The 14,753-nt window shown below is 37.5% G+C and overlaps 1 protein-coding gene across 1 annotated transcript; it reads right to left on the bottom strand.

The window, feature by feature from the left end:
- Positions 1 to 788: 788 nt before the first annotated feature.
- LOC140768010 (DNA polymerase alpha catalytic subunit) lies at positions 789 to 14,158 on the bottom strand. The gene is made up of 31 exons (XM_073108079.1): positions 12,991 to 14,158; positions 12,305 to 12,475; positions 12,104 to 12,187; positions 11,916 to 11,990; positions 10,995 to 11,059; positions 10,311 to 10,401; positions 9,961 to 10,146; positions 9,596 to 9,759; positions 9,371 to 9,485; positions 8,969 to 9,148; positions 8,781 to 8,894; positions 8,527 to 8,646; positions 8,136 to 8,456; positions 7,901 to 7,993; positions 7,341 to 7,459; positions 7,168 to 7,240; positions 6,956 to 7,012; positions 4,311 to 4,403; positions 4,031 to 4,153; positions 3,856 to 3,953; positions 3,720 to 3,765; positions 3,400 to 3,513; positions 3,223 to 3,303; positions 2,843 to 2,947; positions 2,665 to 2,754; positions 2,510 to 2,586; positions 2,214 to 2,436; positions 2,077 to 2,130; positions 1,824 to 1,943; positions 1,646 to 1,720; positions 789 to 1,562 (listed from the first exon to the last, which is right to left on the bottom strand). The coding sequence occupies exons 1-31, from the start codon at positions 14,062 to 14,064 to the stop codon at positions 1,416 to 1,418; spliced, it is 4,548 nt and encodes a 1,515-aa protein (XP_072964180.1). The 5' UTR covers positions 14,065 to 14,158; the 3' UTR covers positions 789 to 1,415.
- Between the last annotated feature and the right edge of the window lie 595 nt (positions 14,159 to 14,753).

Genomic DNA, 14,753 nt, shown 5'->3' with positions numbered 1-14,753 from the left:
TAAGTGATTTGATCAAAAAAAAAACATGGAACTTGTAAAAGGGTACTACGCTTAAAGTGTCCAAGTGGCATCCATTAATTTGATTCTCACATCCTCACACATTACTTCTTAGTTCATGGGTTCCCTTAAAAGAAGTCAGCATCTTTCTCTTTCCTCCTCCTTTCTCGCTTTAGACTGAACAGAGAAGAGGTTGTAATCTAAACCAAGTCTTACGCAACCTTATGCAGTTTATAATATATTTCCATACTATGTTTATGAACAATAACAAATAGGCTAAGACCAAAAATCCTTGGGATTTCTTACGATATGGGATTGATAATTTGGTCTATGAATCAGAACCAATCGTGTATACGTTAAAAGCTAGACCAACTATTTTCAAGAAAGCATCTATTCTAAGCTGAATTCCTCTTAACATGATATTTTATTTTAATCATTGGCAGGTTGGAAGAGAAGCTTCTACCATTTTATAATCTCTAGAAATCTATTGACACTTGTAGATGGAGCACTAACCGACTTATATAATTAAGAGAAAGATAGTGGGGCATTCTTCTGACAACTACTCAAGCTGGATTTTGTTTGTTGAGTAGCATATGCAATCCTTTGAGGTCCACACTTACCTCTAAGCTGATTCATTAGAGGGATTTAGTTACGGATTTAATACTGTCATGATTAAGAAAAGATTATAGTAAGACTTGAGTGCATGTGTATACACGTGATCAACCCAAAAGATTGTGGTCAAGCATCTTCCAATGTCATCAATGTTGTAAAACGAATCACTAATTTGGCAGATGGTGTAACAGGTTCATCACATATGAGCATTATTTAATTTGAAATCCAACATTATGCCCAAGTGATTAAGTAACTATAAGTACCACAGAAGAAAAGGAGTAATGTCTTAAATTCTTTGTGTTATCTGACACCTATGCACATTTTCTCTCATAAATCTAACGTCTTTTGATGGAGGATTGACGGCAATAGTAATCGAAGACATATGGGAAACTAACTCATGTGCTACATATGGAAAAGGTTGATTCCCAGAACTGTTAAAAGTTAAATACATTTGACGACCACATTGCCAGGAAGATCTGGTTCAACATCGCTGGGCAAATCAAGACCTAATCTTTTAAGGAAGAAACCTGGACCTTGATGAATTTATTAGCTGTCAAGGCCGAATTCCTTCTTCTGGATCTTGTTCTTTTGGATGGGTTGAAGAGCCCAGATATAATTTTTTATTTTGTAACTAGTCATCAGGTGTAACCTTTGAGGAAGAAATCCAGGACCTCCAAGAATTGGTCTGTTAAAATTCCTTCGTCTGTAACTTGTCATTCGAATCAAGTTGTGAAATTCAAATTATCGAGGATCCTGCATTACTCCTTGACGTACAAGTCTTGGACCTAGATGACAAGCTCCAACCATCAGATTGAGATTGTGAGGTCCTTAAGCTGTACCCACCCATAGGCACATTGATCTCGGATTTTCTGTATCACTGAAGCAGCTAAACTAACGGTTTGACGGATTGCAGCAAACTCCTTCTCAAAAGACAACCTGGTTTTCTGATCCAGCTGCAGTCACAAGATTATTTTAGGTGTTATGGCGTGAAAAGAAATGAAGGAAATAAACTAGATTACTTGAGATGAAAAATAACCTTCTCTAGGCACCTTGCTGCATCCAACACATAACAGAAATATGACAGCTGCCTGTACAGATCTGCCTCTGTAAACTGTAAAAAAATAAAGAGCACAAATGAATATGTCAATTCATAAAAGAGAAGCAGCAAATTATGCATGAAGATATGATAAAACATGATATTGCATGAAACTAACCTGTCTGATGAGATGGCCATTACAGCGTGGGTAGTTTGGACAGACTGTACCTCTCTCTGAATCACCAACAACCCGAAGGTTCAGACAGCGAGTGGTGTATTTGCACATTTCATCATCACACTGACAAAAGTGGTCAAATAACAACAGGTAACTATGAATTCCTCAAGGCTGATCAAGAAATATAGACTTCCAATGTGGCATTTGAGAATAACAAATAAAGTGAAAAACATGGCAAGTATAAATCACTTTTTACCATCATAACTCCTTTGTAGTACAAAGAGACGAAATTATCAGCCTGCCTTTTAATCTGCATGTGCAGCAGTCTTCTTGTTAGTTCCCTAAACATGTGTGACGCACTATCATAAATTCATAACTTGAAAATTTCTGCACCTGGTTAGCAAGCATGGCTGGAGATATTCTACATCCATCAACATCATCCGAACATCTTAGGCAACGCATTCTACACCAGAAGTTGCGATTACATTCCTTACCTGTTTCTGAATCTGGTTGGCTTACATTGCTTGACATAGAAAGTAGACTGGATACAGGGGGGCACTCAAAAGTACTGGAACAGCATGGACATGATAACCTTAGTGGCTCACAGCCGTGATACCTGCATGTGTTGGTTTTTGTCACAAATTTTCTCGAATACCTAAGATCATCTATTCATCTGTCAAAATATTTACCTTTGATCTTCATCGATTACAGATAAAAGCATAGTCGAAGGATCTTGATTATCAGATTCAGCTGCTCTCGATTGAAACTAAGAACAAAAAAAAAAAAAAATTCCTGAGAAGAGGACTACAACAATGAAAGATGGATTACTAGCTTGACGGAGCACCTTAGAGGAATCAAGTCCTAGACACTCAGCCAAACGAGCTGGGCTGGTTCCCTGAACGGACGCACACAAACGTGATACGACAGGATGAATCTAAAACAAGAGATGTCAGTTAGATCATGCTGTCGAAGTACATGTGTGTGTGTATATGTAGAATAAAAGGAATATGTAAAAGAGAAACCTGTTGTGACAAGTAATAGTCAATGTCAATCATCCAGTTGCCACTGTCTCTTTTCAGCTCATCAGGATGCCTAGCCCTTTGAGCTATTCCAGTAGAAGTTGTACCCTAGCCAAAATGGTAACAAAAGTAAAATCAAATATCATAATGGCTTTGCTGAGCTAAACACCTCACTGTGACATCTCTGATTGTCAGTTAATATATTGAAACTGCCAGAGACAGGCATCTCTGATGACTCTAAACTTTACAAGCAATGCCTCAAATATGAAGCAAATACTTTCACTGTTTCACACACAGTCAGATAATAAAGAAATAGACCCTCTTTCTCCACAACTTAGCAAATACATGAGTATATATATCAAAGCAATGATGCCTACTGATACCTGCTGGCAGCAAATGATATAAGGAACTGTCTCCCCAGCAGAGCAACCTGGGTAACCATTTTGCTTCAGTCTCAAAGCCACCTAAAGATACAAGTAAATATGAACACTAGTGCATAGGTAAATCTCATTGGTATGCATGTCGTTCACACTTAGACAAGTATAAAGAAGTGGTCTGACCTGAACGTGCGGCTGGTTTTTACCATCTGGATAATCCTCTGGTGGTTTTGTTAAGGTCTTTGTGATGATATATTTTTCAAGCGTTATTTCGCCATTCCTCATTTCCTCTTGAACCTGTGACAAATAGAGAAGTATGAAGTCAGTTCAAAGATCACGTGTTTTATTTATAGATGAAAACAAAGCTTCTGTATTGAACGTTGAGGAAATCAGGAATAATTCCACTACCATCCAGAAATAAGACTAACCATAGAACAAAAATGACTCAATTAGAAACTACATGACACCTAGAAGACCTTAAGAATTAGTATGTGCATCCTGACCTTCATAAGAGAATTGTGGATTGACTCAATGACATCCTCACAGGTCCTGCAGTAATTGGTAAGTCATACACAAATTGGGAAAGACACTGAAATCATTGATTGTGACATTGATGAGTGTGCAAATGTACTTGCATACCCTCCAGATAATATCTGGCTCAAGCAAAAATCCCCTATTTCTTTTGATAGCAAACTCCAGTCACGCCGAACCATATCAAGGCCCTTGCGCTCAATGGCCTGGATCAAATAAGATATTAGGAGAGAGAGACATTTGTGCAATTTAATGACCCAAAAATGGATATATTCAACTTAACCTCATATGGTATCCCATCTTTAAATAGCACTTTCACAGCAGCATATTTCTTCTTTTTGAGAAGAAGCATTCTCTTGTACAAACCATCAAGATCAATCTCTAGACATCGATATTTTTTGTTGACCTGCATCAGAATTCAGAAGTAAATTTTCACCGGTATCTAATATACCATGTGTTCAGATAAGATGTCTTCTTATTTTTCTAAATTCTAAATCGACAGCTAGCATAGCATATCATTCTCTTAAAGGATTTATGAGGTATGATAAGTAGACAGGCCTTACCTCCTGAATGACCTTTCCAGCAATTGCTTTTGCCTTAGAAATATCATCCAGCCCACTATAGATCATAATAGAATCTGTATCCCCATAAATCACCTGTTCAACAAAAAGAAAATAACAATCAACAGAAACAAAGTTTAGGATTCTCATTTTGCTCCTCTTGGCAAAATTTTAGATGCTGCAGATATCAAAACTGATTGTTGGTCCCTACATATGTTGCTGTGTAAAGGATGACAACAAAGAGGACATAAGCTGCAAAATGATTATTTTGATAGGCCGGACATCCAATTTAAAGGACCGGAGATAAAACTATGTATATATGCATTCACATGAAAAATAATTTTGTGTTGGTAAATGAGCATGGATGGGATTTAATAATTTAAAGGGTTGTCTTTTCATAAAGAGTTAATGGATGGCTATAATCACAAAGGGAAGAGTGCTTAGTCCAATCCATTCTTATGTAAGACATGTGTTACTCATAGAAGGCTAAAACTACAAGTGTCATTCCCTACATGACTCACAAAAGTCATCTTCAAGAAACGGCTGGAGTGACCAGGACAATGTCAAAAGCATCCTACAAGAATATGTTTCTTCCTACTTCCGTGTTATTCTGCATGTAAAAATTACAATGAAAAGGCAAAGATGAAGAGAGTAATATTTCAAAGAGAAAGAATAGATAGGAAGAAAGAGAGATGGCACACCTGCCCAAAAGAGAACTTCTTTCATAAAACCTATCATCTATTTGTTACATGTTTGAGTTTCTGATATCCTTCTAGAGGTAAACTCTAACCTACATAAGAAAACAAACTCTTTCTAGGTGTAATTTCATGTAATGGCCATTTGTGAACACAAAACGCTTGTACAACATCCTACAATCTGGAAAATGTGTGTGATCAAATCACACTACTAGTAAAATATTGGTATGTGAAAGATTGGCATTTACAAAAAAAATCCAAATTTCATCGAAAGAAGCCAAATTCAGTAGTCCACAAAACTCGGTTCGACCAAGTTCTAGGTGGTGCAAATCGTGGCATGAATTGCAGCCTAAATCCATTAAGGCATATAAGTTTGGTGTGAAACTGTGAATCGAGTTGTACTCAGTTTGAACCTGTTAGAAGATAAATATAATATATATATATATATATATATATATATATATATATATATATATATATTTTTTTTTTTTTTTTTTTTTTTTCTTAAAAAAAAGTTAAGTTTTTAGAGCAGATAGTAACATGGCATACGAGTAGATGTCCTAAGTTTGAATAATGTCAGACCCATTTGTCATTTAAAATATAATTTAAATCAAGTACACTTTTTTGACTCATCAAAATGTCTCAACCCAGAAGTAAAAAGTCCTAAAATATAAAATATAAAAATCACCATTCTCTAACAGTTTAAAGCTTTTAGAATAGTCGGTGAGTTGCAGAATCAATTGACCAGGACTAAACAAGAAACTCAGAAACTAAATTGGAAGACCTTAGATGCAAAGAGACTTCACTCAAGAAAAATCTAAGTATTACTTACGTGAGTTCTAGGCTCCCTAACAAAGTATACTTTCTACCAAAATGTAACGAGAACCAAGTGCTTGGATCTCAATTTCAGAAATAATGCAGCACTTGGAGGAGCTGAACTGTTGCATTGCCCACCTATAACGGCACTTGTATGAGAAATCGATTTGTAGCTTGGTTGCAAACCAAACAGAGGCATTTCACTTCCAAGAGCAATTTATCGTGCAGGATGCGTGCAAATCAGTCAAGCATTGGTGTGCCAGGAGAAATTATAAGTAATTCTTAATTCTACATCTTGATAAAATAAATTAATCTAGTTTGGGCAGATCAGTGGTTATTTTCTATCAACAGAAAAAAAGTTTGCCACATTAAAAAAATATTATTATGGTCTTTGCCAGATTTACTCTTCCTACTCATAATCGGTTTTTTTACTTCTACTTGATTTCAGCTTTGCATAGTACAAGTAATATTCGATATTCTTAGTCCTAATAGGATCTGGCTTTTAGAATTCAAGTAGGATCTGGTTTTAACTTTGACTTTGATGTTCCATATCTTCTTAACCTAGTCAAACTAGAAATTATGTCTCCCCTAAAATTTCACTATTAAACTAATCAGACTTTTTAAATAGCCTAATCAAACCTTAAACTAGAGTATTTAGGGCTCCTTCAAAAAATAATAGTAAACTCAGAAAAAACTCAGAGAGTAAAATTAAAGCTAATAACCCAGTCTAAAGTTACATAAAATCTACTAAGCTTTCAACCGCCATAAAGTTAACAAGGCTTAAGTTATAATTCTAGCTTTCTAGGTGTTAACAATTATTAACACTCTACTCAGGCTCACTGATATATTGTTCCCTCAAAAGTCAGAAGTTTCACATTAGATATAAAAGACCAAATGCATCCTGCAAACACTTCATGTACTCTTGGAGGAGAAAAAAGCATCACCTAGTGCATGGGTTCCCAACATATACCGGCATTTCTAAGATGTATGCAATTATTGCACTCATTGGAACTTTGGAAGGAACTCATTCCGCACAAAAGGACGAACCTCTAGCCACAGGTTTGTCAAGAGAATTGCTAGGAAAAATCAATTTAAATCATGGAAAGCTTACAATCATAGTATTGGCAAAATAAATACCTCTAAGTTTAAATTATTCTGAACAAGATCAACAGTACTTTGCAAGATCTCCCTTCCCTGCAGAATGCATCCAAGAATTACTCAGAATATATATATATATATATATATATATATATATATATATATATGATTTCAGTCAGCTGTTTTTAAGGCCTGCACATTCTCTCTTCCGATAGGGCAAAATTTATTGTGAAATAGAACGTTTTACTCACTTGTAGGGTTATCAGCTCAGCAAGTGGTTTTGCATAAAACCTTGAATTCGAAAAGCCCAAGCAACCATACATGCTGAAGTAAGTACATTAAAATAACATGTTAGAGTTTATAAGGTACATCTAATGCAAAGCAACAATTTTAACAGTCCGATGGTAGTGACCAAGATCATGACCTGTTGGCGGTCAGCTTCAGTGCCTGTTGTTGAATATCAAATTGCTGAACTTTGAGACCGGTAGCAGTCTTAAGCCATGACTTGACCATTCTTCTTCTCTCAACCAAATTCCTCAGCAACTGCAAGGACAAAGGATTAAGAGAACTAGTAAATATGTAACAGGAATTCTATTAAAGTAGGAAAGACTATGTTTTGTATAATGCCAACTAAACGACTTTAAGAGTGTTAAAATAAACAGATACTTGTATTATCTTAGACTGACAACATATTATCTCATGGAGTGAGACAGATTAAAACTAAGTTATACAGTAATAAGAATTTTCTGAAGAGTAGACTATCATCTAAGCTGAAATGACAGCATAACTCAATAAAGCATAAGTTTGAACATTGTTAACCCCAAAGATCCAAAATTGAGCTTCAAAAGCTAACCAGTTACGTCCCATATCATGTTCCCGACATATAAAGAGATGATGCAAGGATTCTAATCACAATGATGGCTCGACTAATATTATATGAAAATGGAAATTCATTATCTGAACAATACGCAGTGAGAAATATACCTCAGGTAAAACCCCAGTAGTTTTTGAGGATGGTAAACTAGGTACAAGACCTTCAGGAGATCGTTCAACTGTAGTGAAGCAGATGTTGTACTCCTATTGAATAATATAATAGAACTAGTCATTGAATATAAAGCATAGTAGTATTAATAATGAGTTGTATTTGTAGCACACTATCAAAATTAGAAATACATAAAACAAAAATTACAGATCTCAGACATTTCAGAAGTTCAAATACCTGAATAATTGAAGGATAAAGGCTGTTGAAGTCTAGGAGTAGAATATACTTGTCATAGAGACCTTTTTTTGGTTCCAATACCAAGCCACCAGAGTAGGAAGGACCTTTCCTTCCCTTTCCTTGATTGATATGTTGTATCTCATTATCAAGAAAATTACCATTCACATTTAAGTCATCAGCATCCTCGCCCTGTGGGTTAGCATTAGTTTTTCGCTTCATTGAGTTCAACTCCTTGTGAGCCGGAATCTTGTCTGGTACGATGAACTTCTTCGCATGGAAAGCATGCAATAGCAAGTATTCTACTCGTTGAGCCCTAGCACCCTGAAGATGTCCCAAATGATGTCTTGCTTGAACATCTAAATAATTTCAATTAAATAATGTGATGGCATACCTGAAGAGTTTTTCCCCAGAGATTACCACTGATATTAGTCAGTTGCCGAGTAAGAGGGAGAACACTCAAGTGAAACATCAGCTCCAGAGATAGCCAGGCATCAGTCTCACAATATTCAACCTATTTTCATGAAATAAAATTCAGTTCAAAGTATGGGTCAATTGGTACGCATCCTCAAGTTATATGCAGATAATAGGGAATGCAATTGAACAGGGAAAGATAAAACAATTGCTAAAGTTGTTGGTAGATTGTACCAATTCAAGAAGAGTTCCAGAATCTTGAAACATGGAAGGAATATCATGTGGAGGAATCTCCTTTTTGTCTTTGTTCAGCTGTGTCTTTGCCAGTTGTGTCAAAGAGTAACTTACCTACAGAGGCAAAATAGATTTAAGCAGGAAGTCTGGGCAAGCAAATTAAGCCGTCTAATATAATATTCATATACCTCTCTCAAGAGGTCTCGTGAGCACAAATAAGTGTCACATAGGAGACGACCAGCAATGCACGACATCATTCCTGGGCTAGCTCCTGAACCATAAAGGGCAGTTCCTTTGGTGAGTTTAGGCATGACAGAGCGCTTAAGACGACCAATCTTGGACCACATACTGCTAGGAACTTTGCAGACCTGCATTAAGAGAATACATGCATCAGATCCTTATTCAGGAGATAGGTCTAATAAAGTCAAAGTGCCACTTAACACTGGGTAGCTTTTGAATTCGATCAGATCAAAGTGCTACTTTAATTGCAACCTCAGCTTATAAAAGTCCAGTGGCTCTTGTGTATGGTGGACTGATTATTTGTTTGACAAATAAGACAAGATATATGAAGCTCAATGGAAGAGTCAAACCTGAGCTCGGTGGAGGAGAATATCAAGGTCAAACCCTGAGATGTTGTGTCCAACAAGAACATCACAATCCAATTTGTTCAGTTCAATCATTAAACGATTTAGCAAAGCACGTTCGCTGCAAGAGATGCAGATACTCAGAGCATGAATAAGTGCAAAGCAGCAGATATATATCAACCATTTAGATTTATAAGAAAGAAAGGAAGCAAGATAACAAACAGCAGGCACCTGCTCTCTAATGCCAACACGTTTGCCCCAGCTTTGGTATTTCTGTCAGAAACTTCTTTCATGAGACCCATTGGAAATATGCCCCCTTCAAGTTTGCGAACAACAGTAAAGTAACTGAGTATAGCCTTCCTCTTCCATTCTGAAGCCACCATAGGGCCATCGACCTGAAGGGTTTTCATATATAATTGGATGAATGCATGTCAAATATAACTAAAAGTCTAAACATCTACTGTGTAGTGCTACAATGAGTAATGACAGTTACATTTACAATAACTGCATAAAACATAGCTCAACACCTATGAAATATATGAGTGACCAAGAGAAAAAAAATTTTAAAACTACAGTAAAGAAAAGAAGAATCTTACTTTTGCCCTGTGACAGCAGATGACAGAAGCTGAGACGATCTCATTAACATTGTGCTTCTCGTTGATGATTGTTTTCAGATTAATTGCAGCAACAATGACAGTAGGAACTTCTAGCAAGGTTTTTGAAGTGCAAACTGAGATATCCTTGGGACAATCAACAATTACTTCAAACTTGCACCAGCTGACCTGTTCCACGGCCAACCAAGACCTCACTACTATCAAGAAATATGCATGAATTGACAAACTGGATAATTACCAGGTCTCAAATAGACAATGGAGGCAGACAAAAGCTAGAAGGTTGAACAATAGATAAAGACAGAAGTATTATGAAATAAAGGGAAAGTTCGCACCCGCTGAGACAATGAACAGCTTGCAAATTTTGAAATTGATAGCCAAGATGGTCCTTTGATTTTTCTTTTGACTAGAAACAATTCAAGAGCACTGGAAAAGAAAAGGCTTGGTTAGTTTCTCAACTTAATTAATGCATGAAGCAAACATAGCTTATGACATTCAAGTTTTAGTTTATTAGATACAAAGGTTGCTGTGGCTGCAATGTTTGGCTACAAAAGGATAAATTCACTAAAGATTGTTAAATATATGATAGACATTATCGGTCTATTATCTAACATCTTAAACTTTTAATCGATAGGTCATTTGACATGGTTTTAGAGCTAGCTTTTCTAGAAGTTGAGAGTCCAAAACACAGCTAGATTCACTAAAGATAGTTGAAGTATGAAAATACAGCTATCTCAATAAGAAGCTTTCAGATGTTCTGTCATTGCTGCAAGCTTCAATATCCCATAATTGCCTCCTGATTCAAATAACATGATATGCGATAGAAACTAAGATGATAAGCTTGCAATTCCCAACAGTAATATAATTAGGTTCATATGTATTTATTGCGTGTAGATTTGACCTGACAAGGGTCTTACAGATTATGACCACCAAGAGTTAATGAACAATAATGCAAGCTACTCTTGTTGGAACTTTTCTTTATTTTATGCAAAAGAAATAGATGTGTTTAATTATCATACCTGTTTCGTGTGCCAAGTAATGCAAGGAAATGCTCTCCTTTAATGTCCGCTGGAAGTGCTGGATCCTGGCAAATATCTGGTAGTATGGGTACTTAAACAAGTCGCGAAAAGAAACAAATGCTCATATTGCCAAACCAAGAAAAAATAAAAAAAGTTGTCATTTTGTGGGTGAAGAAACCAAGTATATTTATCAATGAAAATTCATCGGTTCTTTTCATATGGCCTCCTGAACTCAACTGAGCTGTGTTCTAGAGTCTATACCAAATTCCGTACTTGAAGGGAGACCAACAATGAAGCTTGATGGAAAATCTACTTACCTTTTAGGCGGAATGATATTAGCATCCTCTGTGTCGCTCAATAGAAAACAGTTATAAAAAGTAAAGGTCTTTGGAGCAGGTGTACTCACTACTCACATCATCTGCACTTCATAATAATGTTGCAATTCTAGTGTACCAAGTTAAATACTAACCTAAGAATTAGCATCTTATCAGGTTGAATATTTTCTTTTGAAGAGAGAAAAGTCCGTAGATTTATCAGGTTGAAGGGGTTTTTTTTTTTTTTTTTTGAGAGAGAGAGAGAAGAAAAGTCTGTAGATCTATCAGGTTGAAGATAAAACAAAGAATTAGCATACTAGTTTCAAGAACAAGGGTACCTCTTTCACTTTCTCTTAAATCACTAGAAACATGTATTGCCATATAAGGAGCAAGAAAGATGTTATCTTATGAAAGGATGGAAATGGAAGCATCAATATTATTGACTACGAGGAAGTGATGTTGCATTATTGATAGTGATAAATAGGCACTATATGATGGTGATAAAGAAAAGGTTTCCTGGGAAAGGAAGATGTGCATAACCTTATCTTCATTTATAGATAATCATATCATGTGCAATGAAAAGGAAAGTGTGGAAGGAGAAAAGTACCTTGTATGGGTAGTTAATCTTAAGAACATACTGCTCTCCGCTAGGTAAATCAGACCTCTCGAACGCATAGTTCCTCTGAACTAGGACAAAATATGATCACAAAATTTCAATGGGAAGTAAACAAGAGTGAGTACATGATCAAAGTTCCATAAATTGTAATTAATTGTTTAGCATGGAAGCTTACAAACCTTAACTGGCGTCATGACAAAAGATGATACATTAAGATCTGACAATAATTTCGTTATTTCGCTCTTTAATCCTGATGCCATTTCCTGGAGAGAGAGTATGAGATGAATGTTGGAACCATCAGTGAACATTACATAAAAAAAATGTGGTACAATTACAAGTTAATAGAAATTCTATGAAGCAGTCTGAGCGAGCATTCTTACTTGTAGGGTTGCCCGAAATAACGGTGCTGAATCATGTAAGTCTTTGGATTTCCTCATAGTCTCCCCTACAGCACAGCTTGGAAACACAGAGCTGTTTGGAATTGCATAAACACATCTTTGGAGATTCTTTACAACCACACAGCAACTCTGATACGCATTACCTGTTTTGACCTGACAATAATGCCCCCAACAAGTTAATAGGATCTTTTCATTTGGATTTGGGTGTGCCACGCAAGGAACTAAGAGGCAAATGCAATTACTTTTGAGTAAGATACTTCTAAATAAGATATGAAACTTCACAAGAATGTGTGGCACTTAATAATATTTCGCCGTTCAGCAAAAACTATCAAGAGCACTCAGGAAGATTCAAAGGGAAAGACTGGAAACAATAAATAAACAAACAGATCATTTGAATGAAATTTGGCAGATCACAGCATATCTAGACAGCCCTAATAGCAAGATATATCTCGCATGGAATAGCCATTTACATAGACATAAGGATAATTAAACGTTATATTTCTCCCACCACTCGCAAGTAAGTCTTCAGTCCAATGAGAACGATTCACCGGGTGTTAAAGTGAGTTTCTTTCCTCCCCACCCATGCTTCTTAGTAGGCAAGAACAATTTTATAGTAAGCCGTGCTAATAATGGATTCAGGTGAAAGAAACATAGAGAAAATAATTTACCTTCCCAAATAGATAGATAGTACCAGAGTTAGCCCCAAACGGCTCCTCGTATGCATCAAGTATGTAGAAAGGCAGCGACCCATCCGAATCAAGCATAAACTCTGACTTATCATCATCATCGCCAATGGTATTGACTACCCCTCCTTCACCTCCACCATTCCTCTCTTCTCCACATACCGCCTTCCAACCAGCTGTCGCACTCATCACGCTCCCATCTGCTTCCACTTTGATCTTTGCATTAAAGGAATTCCTTTTCTCACTCTTCCCCTTCTGCACCTTCACATCTCCATTGGCATCAGACTTCACTACATCTGAAATTCCATTGCTCACTGATTTAATTTGAGAATCTGTAACGACTTCTTCTTGCACCTCCACAGGAGCACAATTTTCCTCGAAACTAGTCTCTGATTCAACACAATTGACCTCCACATTTGGATTTCCAACATCAATAGGCTGAGGCTCGATCTTAACCTGAATCACTGGCAACGGAAGCGGCATAATAGAACTCCTAACCGTCCGTCTCTCCTTCCGGTCGTTCTCATCAGGTGCGAACTCGGCGATCACATCGTCGACGATGCTATCGGACGACAAAGACGCAGACTTTGCCCGCTCATTCTTCTTGAACACCGATGATGTGAACATTGCCGAGAGCCGCTGCTTTCCCGCCGAGAGCGGTAAAGGCGGCGGCTTTTTGACAGTCGAGTCCTTCTTGGCCGCGGCCTTCCTCTTCTTGGGCCGGGCCTCGCCGTCGTCCTCGTCTTCGTCGGAGGAGAACGGTACGTTGGGATGGGACCAGTCCTCCTCCTGGCCTTCGTCGGCGTAACCGAGGCCATCGTCGTCGACGATGAAGGCTCGGGCCTCGTCGCGGCGGCGGGCGACGAGGGCCGCGTAATCCTCCTCGGGGAGCGTATCGTAGATAGGTGTCTCCATCTTGACCTCGAATGCGGAGGAGTCGGAGCGGCGCCCGCCGGAGCTGCGGATGGCCTTGAGGCGCTCGAGGGCCGCGGAGCGGGCGGCGGCCTCCATGCCCTTGGACCGGTTCCGGCGGCCGGAGGCGGAGGTAGAATCCGCCATTATCTCTCTCTGTCTCTCTCTCAGAAGATCGAGATTGCCCGCTTGATCGCGAAATCGCAGTGTGCGGTTTGATTTGGCGGGAAGGAGTCGAGCTTTGGCGCCAAAACTAAACGAGGGACACAAGGGCTTCTACATTGTAATCAAGAAAAGGATGGTAGAAAGAGAAGATCCGATAATCAAACATTAACAGCAAACAGGGATATTGCACTTATAGTTCGACGACACAGGATATAACTTGACAAATGGCCCCCATTCCCCATATATAACCCATTAGCCCATATAAGGCCCATTTAGATGCACAGACTTTGAAACGGAGCCCATTTATACGCATATTATAGCAAACAACTCCCAACTCCCGAGTAGAGTAATGTAATTTTCATTTAACTACGTCCCAGGGCCGGACATATCATTAGACCTTGTTTCGTTTGAGACTAAATTTTAAATTTAATTAGTTAGTTTTATTTTTTAGTCTTAACTCTTTTAAAAATAAATTTAATTAAATATAAAAAAATTTAAAGATATTTGATTACTGAACCAGTTTAGGATCCGTAAATTAGTTAAAAAAAATCCCTAAACTCAAAGTAAATAAGGCCAAAGCAAACAAGCCAAAACTAATTAGTTGAGTTAATTATCCAACCTAAAAACTCAGATAAGACTTAAAAAAGACAAATTTTCCGTTATCACTATTC

Source organism: Typha angustifolia, chromosome 10 (assembly GCF_048772165.1).
Source record: "Typha angustifolia cultivar Huaian chromosome 10, ASM4877216v1, whole genome shotgun sequence".
Lineage (NCBI taxonomy): Eukaryota > Viridiplantae > Streptophyta > Magnoliopsida > Poales > Typhaceae > Typha > Typha angustifolia.
Note: the sequence above shows the minus strand (reverse complement) of the source record. Positions and strands in the feature narration are given on the sequence as shown.

What these genes read in the sequence shown, in the direction of transcription:
- LOC140768010 (XM_073108079.1), bottom strand. Translation starts at nt 14,064, where the DNA reads ATGGCGGATTCTACCTCCGCCTCCGGCCGCCGGAACCGGTCCAAGGGC. An exon ending in ACTATTACTTGTCACAACAG is followed by an intron (nt 2,755 to 2,842) that starts GTTTCTCTTTTA and finishes CTCTTGTTTTAG; the next exon opens with ATTCATCCTGTCGTATCACG. An exon ending in ATGGCCATCTCATCAGACAG is followed by an intron (nt 1,721 to 1,823) that starts GTTAGTTTCATG and finishes ATTTTTTTACAG; the next exon opens with TTTACAGAGGCAGATCTGTA.